The sequence below is a fragment of the Aspergillus nidulans genome, chromosome V (assembly GCF_000011425.1).
Source record: "Aspergillus nidulans FGSC A4 chromosome V".
In the NCBI taxonomy this organism is placed as follows: Eukaryota; Fungi; Ascomycota; class Eurotiomycetes; order Eurotiales; family Aspergillaceae; genus Aspergillus; species Aspergillus nidulans.
Window position 1 is genome coordinate 3135667 of NC_066261.1, and position 9367 is coordinate 3145033.

Consider the following 9367-nt stretch of genomic DNA (forward strand, 5'->3'; position numbering starts at 1 on the left):
GCGTCGACTACCGTGCTCTAAATGCCATTACCAAGAAGGACCGCTATCCATTGCCCCTGATCCATGAGACACTGAACCAAATTGGACAAGCCAGATGGTTTACTAAGCTGGATGTGTCTGCTGCCTTCCATAAGATCCGCATAGCCAAAGGCCAGGAATGGATGACTGCCTTCCGTACGAGATACGGGCTCTTTGAATGGCTAGTCACCCCTTTTGGGTTGGCTAACGCACCGAGTACCTTCCAAAAATACATCAACTGGACCCTCCGTGGAATATCTAGATGAATTCTGCTCAGCCTATATTGACGATGTGCTTGTCTATACCAATGGGGACCTCCGCCAGCACCGGAAGCACGTACGAATGGTCTTGAAGAAACTGGAAGAAGCAGGCCTATATTTGGATATTAAGAAGTGCGAATTTGAGTGCAAGGAGACAAAGTACTTGGGCTTTATAATACAGGCAGGGAAGGGAATCAAAATGGACCCGGAGAAGGTGAAAGCAATAAAGGAATGGGAAACCCCTACTACTATAAAGGGCGTCCGAGGATTCCTGGGCTTTGCCAACTTCTACCGAAGGTTCATCCCTAACTTCTCAGGGATCGTACGCCCACTAAACAACTTGACAAAGAAAGGAACACCCTTCTTGTGGACTAAGGAGTGCCAGGATAGCTTTGATCTGCTTAAGGAAAAGTTTATTACTGGACCTGTCCTAGCAACCTTCAACCCTTCCTACCGTACGGTAGTAGAGACCGACTCCTCAGGTTATAATACAGGAGGAGTTCTCTCTCAATATAATGAAAAAGAGGGAATTGCACCCATGTGCCTACTTCTCTAAAAGGAATTCTCCAGCTGAATGCAACTATGAGATCTATGACAAGGAGCTACTCGCAATTGTACGATGTCTTGAAGCCTGGGATGCTGAACTGCGCTCATGTGGAGAATTCCAAGTTATTACAGACCACAAAAACCTGGAGTACTTCTTCTCCCCAAGGAAGCTGACAGAACGACACGTACGATGGTCCTTATTTCTCAGCCGGTTCAACTTCAAGCTAGTATATAGGAAAGGGTCAGCCAATCAGAGAGCTGATGCACTTTCACGGAGAGACCAAGACATGCCTGATGATGAAGATGACAGGGTCAAGTCTCGTACGATGCAACTTTTTACAGAAAAACACTTGGGGAAGACGGTAGTTGCCACCCTCCGACCGGCTGAAGAGCAACCATGGGAGCCGTACGAAAAAAGTGATATGTGGAAGGAGGCACTCAAACAGGATGAAAGATATAGTGAAGCAGTACTGTGCCTGAAAGATGGAGCAAGGAGATTTCCTCCACACCTACAATTGAAAGTCGGAATCTCAGAATGCCAGCTGGACGCCCAAGACCATATCCTCTTCCGTGGGAGGAGGTGGGTGCCTGATAGTGAACAGCTCCGTACGAGTATAATTCAGGCTGCACATGACTCTATATTGACAGGACATCCTGGCCGAGAGCAAACATATTTGCTGGTTAGCCGTGAATACTTCTGGCCTAACATGTCCCGGGATATCAGAAGATTCGTCCGGAACTGTGATATATGTGGGAGGACCAAGTCTTGGAGAGACCAGAGAAGGGGGCTATTAAAGCCCCTCCCTGTGCCTGATCGTCCCTGGCAGGAGGTTTCAATGGATTTCATTACAGACCTACCAGAGAGCGAAGGTTGTACAAACATCATGGTTATCACAGACCGATTAACCAAAGGTGTGATACTAGAAGGAATGTCAGAAACTGACTCTGAGAGTGTGGCCTGGGCACTCGTACGAGTACTTATAAGCAAACACGGGATCCCGAAGGCTATCACCTCGGACAGGGGAAGCCAGTTTACAAGTGATACATGGGCCCGCATATGTACCCTGACAGGGATCAACCGCCGGCTATCTACAGCCTATCATCCTCAGACTGATGGATCAACAGAGAGAATGAACAGCACAGTGGAAACCTACCTCCGCATGTATACCTGCTATGACCAGAAGGACTGGAACAGGCTACTTCCACTTGCAGAGCTGGCAATTAATGGCCGTACATCAACAGCAACAGGGGTCAGCCCCTTCTATCTAAGCCATGGCTACAACCTCAGCCCATTTACCCCTACCGAGGAGGTAGAGCATCTAGCTGAAGAACCAACCAAGAGTCCTATCCAGAAAGGGGAAGCCATCGTACGGAAAGTTAAGGAAGCCCTAGACTGGGCTCAAGCCTCCATGGCCTATTCCCAACAGAATACAGAGAATCAGGCTAATAAACACAGGAGCCCGGCCACAAACTACCAAGTGGGAGATAAGGTCTGGCTAAGTCTGAAGAACATCCGTACGGACCGACCCAGTAAGAAACTTGACTGGAAGAACGCCAAGTATGAGGTTATAGGCCTGGTGGGCAGTCATGCTGTACGGCTGAATACGCCCCCAGGGATCCATCCAGTCTTCCATGTGGACCTGCTTCGGCTGGCTTCATCAGATCCACTTCCTTCCCAGAAGAATGATGATAGCCAGCCCCCTAGCATCATGGTGAACGGTGAGGAAGAATACATGGTAGAGAAAATCCTGGACGAACGTCGCAGGAGATACGGGAGAGGTCACCGGCTGGAATACCTAGTGAAATGGTCAGGCTATGCTCAGCCAACCTGGGAAGCTGCCACAGCTTTGGAGGAAGTACAAGCTCTGGATGAGTGGCTGGATCGTACGAAACAATATAGACTTCAGGACGGCTCACTAAACAGAGATGCATATATAAAGGCTAAAGCAACATGACCTACCCTGTGACCTGTACTTCCTACATAGAGGGAGGGGGGGGTACTGTTATGGGTCCTTTGCCTATACAAGGACCTTAGACCTTAGTGACTCGGCCAAGGCCTGCGCTGTCCTGAAGGCGGTGAGCCACCTACAAGACTTCCTTGCAACAACACAACAATCCTTCTTTCTCATTTCTTCTTTAGGGACCCCAACATGGACGTACGGCACGGCGAGATAGGAAGATCCATCCTTTTAGGTCCCTTAACACCTATCTCTACAAGAAATATCACCTCTCAAGCTTAATAATTCAGCCTATTATCCAGACTATCCAATAATGGCATGATATCTATCTTGATACTACTACTATCTATATCCCCTGTAAGCTTGATCACCCAGTTCCTATGATCCCTATATATACTAATAGTATGCAGTGCTAGCAAGATCTATTATATCTATATATTAGCAGCTGTCTTAAGACCATGCAAAAGTACTGGTACCAGGCCCATGGCTGGATACAGTACCTATACCAAGGCTATATTACTGCTGATATTAAAGTACAGGGTTTATAAGAGGTTTAGCAGTTATATTATATTGTTGCCTGGCAGCAGGTATTCCCCACGCGCAAGAACTTGCACCTTGTGCACATCTAATTATGTGACCCCGAGCCCAACAAGCCCTGACCCCCATCAACTGATTACAAGCAGATCACTGCTAAGATCAAAGCATGTGTGACTGACAACAAGCAGCAGGCGGCCTGCCAGATGGCCAAGAGCAATATACTATATAATATAAACCCGTGGCTGCGCATGACCTGATGGGCATAATACCTTGCCAATATGTACTTCCAAGACCTTCTCAACATTGTCATGCCCCTGACTGTAATGAGAACAATGCCACCCTGTATGAATAAGGAGATCCTGTCAGCCAGGCAATGCAGCATGTATAGGATGCTATGAGGCAGCTGGCTCAGTATAGTCAGTACATAGTACAGCACTGTGGGAATAGTATTTATATAATAGCTGTGAGCACAGTGCCCAACTAGATCCCACACTGTCTACTGCAGGCATATATGGATAAGACAAGTATTGTAAAGTATATATAGCTATAGCAGTAGATCCTGCTGTTCCTTATTTACATGCAGACTAAGTAGCCATAATAATAAAAAAAGCTAAGCTATGTTATGACTATATAATAGTAGTAGACCTGGCAGCAACTATAGCAGCTTGCCTGTAGATCTGATAAGGTAGGTAGGTTGCCAGCATCATGCCAGAGCCCTGATCTGATCTTGGATACCAACCAACTTGAGGCATTTATGATGACCCTGTTGGAGACAGCCTGCCTTGATTTCTGCATTGAGCTGCTTAACCAGAAGACCAAGATATATAAGTATAAGAGCCTGTTAGTATATATGATGGCTGTCCTTAGTTACAGCAAGCAGGGCTGGCACAATGCTGATAGCTATCTACTAATCCTCTTATACATGCTGAAGGTGGCATGCTTTCTTGTTATGCAGAAGGCATTGTGGCTTGACCCCCAGTACTAGGATATTATCCAGATATAGGCAGCAGCTGCCAAGCAGGGCTTGTGGGTGGGCAAGGCAGCAGACCAGGAGCTGGCATGGCTGTTCAATGACAAAGGGTACGCCGAGGCCTCGTCCCTGTCAAGTCTGTCAAGCCCAGAGACTATATCTGCATCCTAAGGCTGCATGATTGGCTGTATTTGATCATGGTTGTTTCAGGCTGGTATTGACTGGATGGTACAGTAATTTATGGTCTATGGCCAGCACAGCCCTGTCAAAGTACTGCTCAACTGGTATATATATAGGCTGAAGGTGCACTACAACACCATGGTACCAGGATATGTGACATAGATGGGCCAGGAGCAGCTGCTGTACAAGCAGATGGACTTTACTATAGGCCAGTTTCGCGGTTTTGTGCATGGCATAGTTGTGGCTGTGTGAGAGCTGATGGCAGGCCTGCTGTGCTAGCCTGATTGCCAGTAATAGCCAGCCATCCTATGGGATCACCTATTTAATAATCCAACTAAAGGCACTGCAGGCTGGAGCTTCCTGCAGGATGCTTGTACACCATAGCCTATAGCAGGGAAGACATGGCTGGTTGACTAGATTAGTACTGAACTAGCTGTTGCTTAAGTCTTTATCACCTAGGGCACTGTTAGTATAAACAAGGTGCAGAAGTACTTTCAGCAGGTTACATGATTTAAAGAGAAGCTGGCAGTGGCTGTGTACCTTACTAGCAGGGTGCTAGTATGTGTGCCTGAGCTGCTGAGTATCTAGTATATTAATACTGACAATAACTAGCATCACAACATCTTTATTAAGGACAGCCTCGTCGTGTTTGTGACAGCATACTACAAGGGGTTTTATGCGAGCAATAATGTTAAGATCATCTACCAGTACCTGCCTTGCGAAGTGGGCAAGCTTGTTGTGTAGTACTTGTGGCTGGTGCTGCTATTTGTGCGCCAGCTTGCAGTAATATAGTGCCAGGTAATATTTAGCAGTACTAGCCAGGGTAGTAATACCAGCAAGCTGATAATGCACCACAGCCTGTATCTATAGAGGCCAGATATCAGCATAGGTTGTAAATAGTCTAGCAAGTACCTGCGCAAGGTGCTGAAGTAGGAGAGTAAGACCAGTATCAGTACCCAGTATCTGCTGAACATTGCTAATTATTATAATATTACTATTGGCATCAGCTGTCAATTCCTGTGCATATTGAGTATATTCCTAAACAATATCCAGGCCAAGTACAAGCAGGTGATGGCCGCCCTGGAGGCAGACAAGGACCTTAATAAGATAGGTAATATTGTAGACAAGCAGGCAGGGCACTCGCCCTATATAGCAGTGATAGTATATAGGTACAAGAGCAGCAAGCTTGCTGGCAGTATAATAATATACTAGCTGTGGTTTTGAGTATTAAGTACTGACTAGTATTACTTTCTAGGGTTTCCAGACCTGCTACTAGTCAACATAGTACTAGGCAAGCACACCAACCTGTAGGAGGAGCAGGCTATTAACTATCAGGAATAATAGCAATAGTAGCTGGCCTAGATAGACATAGTACAGGTATTATAGTGCATGATAGGACAGCCTATACTGCAGTTGTATAGGGTGCAGGTACTAGTACTGAAGGTAATCTAGGACAGTGCCAGCCCTGTAGTTGCAATCATGCCTACAGGTAGTAGCAAGAATATACTATTTATATTGCCTGTATATACAGCCCCAGGGGGATGCATAATTATGGTAGTACCCCTACTATTGCTGTATATAGACCTGATAATACACTATCAGGCCCTGGGCATCTTATATATGTTGTAGGAGAGCTACCAGCCCCCCAACAAGACAGTAATTATACTTATAATACCTGAGTCAACCAAGAACCCAGATTTCTATATATTCCTAAACTGCCAACAGCAGATGCAACAGCTTGACTGCATTATTATTAACAAGTATAATATTATCCTCAATAATTAGAAGGATTTCTGGCTGGTAATAGTACGCCTTGGGCGTCTTGTCAGTGCCCAGATGCAGCTGGTATTTTTGACAGTGACACTGCCCCTGACAGAGGAAGTATAATTCCTGCAATATATTAAGCATCAACACAGCAAGGTTGGCATCTATCATATACAGACAAGTTGGCACAATATCGCATATTATGTGGTTTGGCTGTTGCTGCCCTGAGGTGTCCCTCGCGAGCTATACCAGTAGTTAACACAGCCTAATATATAGGGATTTATCCAGCAGTACATCCAGCAGGCCAGTAATAGCCAGGTAATTATATATACTAATATCAAGAGCTAGGTTGATGCTATCAGCTATAAGCTGGGCTGTGAGGTATACTATAGTACTATTCTGGACTAGACAGGCATAATATAATAGTTCCAGAGCAGCCAGACCTGTATTATTGCCGCAACAAGTACCTTATACATAGGCATTGATATCCCTGATATCTAGTACATGATCTATCTAGGTTAGCTATAAATACTGCTTAACTACAGCTAGGAGAGTAGGTGTGCAGGGCATGATAGCTTAGCAAGCAAGGCTGTCATTATGTACCCCCAGGGCTGGGATAACCTTGATCTATAGGTTGACTAGGTATTAGATGCCAAGTTCAAGCGCGTGCAGGCGTACATGGAGGTTGTGGAGGGGGTAGGGTGTCATTAGTATGTCCTTGACCAGTATCTGGATAGGATAGTCAATAGATACACGCGCCAGCAGTGCCAGGATCAGGATCCTAATAAGCTACCATACAATGCCTGCTAGCTGGATAGGCAGGGTAAGCAAACCCCAATACTATTACTATTACTGTTGCCAGCAGTATCAGCAGCAGAATACAATATCAATATAAGTAACCAGCCTAACAATCCCCCTAATATACAAAATAGGCCTATTCTGCTTAATTATTAATCTCAATCTATGTCCAAAACCTTAGCTATATTAATCCTGTCCTAAGTACTGTGATCTATAGCAGTAGTATCCTTATTTAAAGCACTGGCACCTCCTGCAGCTGTTTTAATAGTCCTAGTAGATAGTATAATACTAGTATAATACCAGTATACTGCTATCTAGTAGTAGATAGCTACTATATAGTAGGGCTTAGATCACAAGTTCCTTGAGCAAGAGGCCTGGCAATGGCTGTACTAATACTATATCTGTATAGTAGCCAGGCATGATGGCAACTATAAGCTGTACAACTACTGTTACCCTGATAGCTAGACTGCTAAATAGTAGATGGTACAGCTATAATCCCAGATTAACTATGCACTATTCTGCTATTATTTCTGGTATAGGATGCCATAGTTAGTCTGCCAGGGCTGGCAGGCCAGGCAGGAGTATCTATAGTATAGGGTGCTGATCTTGACTATTGCAGGGATGCTGTACAGGCCTTACAGGGCTCAGGTATAGTCTGCCTAGCAGTACTATTTAGCCAGATAGATAGTTGAGCAGTAGATAGTATATATATAGAAGGCGCGGTGCCAGGTCAACACCTATATAGTAGATGTGCAGGAGGTCACCTTGGTGGCGGCCTTCCTTGGGCAGGCAATAGCTGATAGATAGGGTATAGAGATACAGGCTATATTCTGCTGGTTACAGCAGGTTTGTCAGGAGTACAAAGCAGCATAATCTAACAGCAATATATCAAGAATCAGTTATATAGAGAGTCATAGCAGATTTGTTACTTTATTATGTATGTAGGCGGATAGCAGAATAGAATTATAGGTAAGAGAAACATAGACCAAGCTTGCAAGTACAGGCTGCCAGCTAAACTATAAAAGCTGATTAATACTATATACAGTGCCGGCAATGTATTGGCTATATATCCAGGTCATGCAAACCTGGTCAGACAAACTCAAGCCAGCTTGGTCTTGTACAAGCCAGTTATCAGTATAAACAGTATCATGACTAATAGATAGTACCAGGCTTGATACAGGCATTGCACTGCATGACCTATATTATACTACTAGACAGTCAGCTCAGGCTGTGCTGTACCTCAAAGCTTGGCTATACCTGTAGTATTAATATTAGTATCATACCAGCAGTATAATAGTATCAAGCCAGTACTTAGGAGATATATATATTATAAGTAGGCAAAGATTATAGTTAACTATATTATTATTGCATAACTATACAGGAGTATTATTAATTATTATAAATAACTACCCAGGGTGCTATAAAGAAATAAAATCTATGCTGTATTCACCTAAGTACAGTATCATGACCTTACTCATTATTATTATTACTGTCTCTATTATTGTCATTGTTATTATTATCATTGTCATCCTCCTCTATATTATGGTTGTCATTGTTGTCCTCCTCCAGGAAGTCAAGATTATTGTCAGCACCAGCAGCCAGGGTATTGTTGAACTTGTCCAGGCCCACCAGTATCTCAGATGCTAGGACTAGAGCAAAGTTCTTGAGCAAGCAGATCTTATTCTGCAGCTAAAAGGTGTGATACAGCACTGATAGCTGTACCTGGTACCAGAACTGGTATATTTCAAGTACAGCACCAGTACTATATCTACCCCCTGCAATGACCCTTGCCTTCTGTTTATTAGCCTTCTGCAGCTCAGCATTAATGTTGAAATAGAACTTAAGGGTTTAATAGGCAGCCTCCTTTGTCCAGGGCATCCGCGCCAGGGACAAAGCCTGTCAGACCAGGCTTGCAGGGAGGGGAATATACTTTTTATTCCCTTCAGTATACTGAGTACAATACTTTGCCCGGCAATGCTTCAGCACACAGACAGCCAGACTAACCACCTTGCCAGTAGCTGTGTCAAGGATGAAGAGGTTTTTTGCACAGCAGACACAGGGGCAATCAGCAACAACAGGGTCAGGGTCTTAGACTCAGGCTGCAGCCTGGATAGCCTTCTAGGTCTGGTCAGCATGCATGCCAGTATGCAGGCTGAGTACTTACCTTCCTTGTCAGGTATTTGTTCACACGGGCGTGTTTCTTAGGGTTAGGGTTAGGGTTAGGGTTAGGGTTAGGGTTAGGGTTAGGGTTAGGGTTAGGGTTAGGGTTAGGGTTAGGGTTAGGGTTAGGGTTAGGGTTAGGGTTAGGGTTAGGGTTAGGGTTAGGGTTAGGGTGT

At 44.7% G+C, this 9367-nt stretch overlaps 1 protein-coding gene across 1 annotated transcript, besides 2 other annotated features; it reads left to right on the forward strand.

The window, feature by feature from the left end:
- Positions 1-2931: a sequence feature (contig 1.91 3848..6778(-1)).
- Positions 2932-9367: a sequence feature (contig 1.216 1..6436(1)).
- ANIA_09507 (uncharacterized protein) lies at positions 3598-7128 on the forward strand (the record flags this gene model as incomplete). The annotated part of the gene is made up of 16 exons (XM_863796.1): positions 3598-3639; positions 3804-3853; positions 4013-4163; positions 4323-4399; positions 4586-4610; positions 5082-5212; positions 5477-5580; positions 5725-5753; positions 5922-5958; positions 6001-6023; positions 6510-6551; positions 6582-6609; positions 6779-6786; positions 6876-6943; positions 7044-7056; positions 7099-7128. 16 exons carry the CDS (start codon positions 3598-3600, stop codon positions 7126-7128), a joined length of 858 nt encoding a protein of 285 aa, XP_868889.1.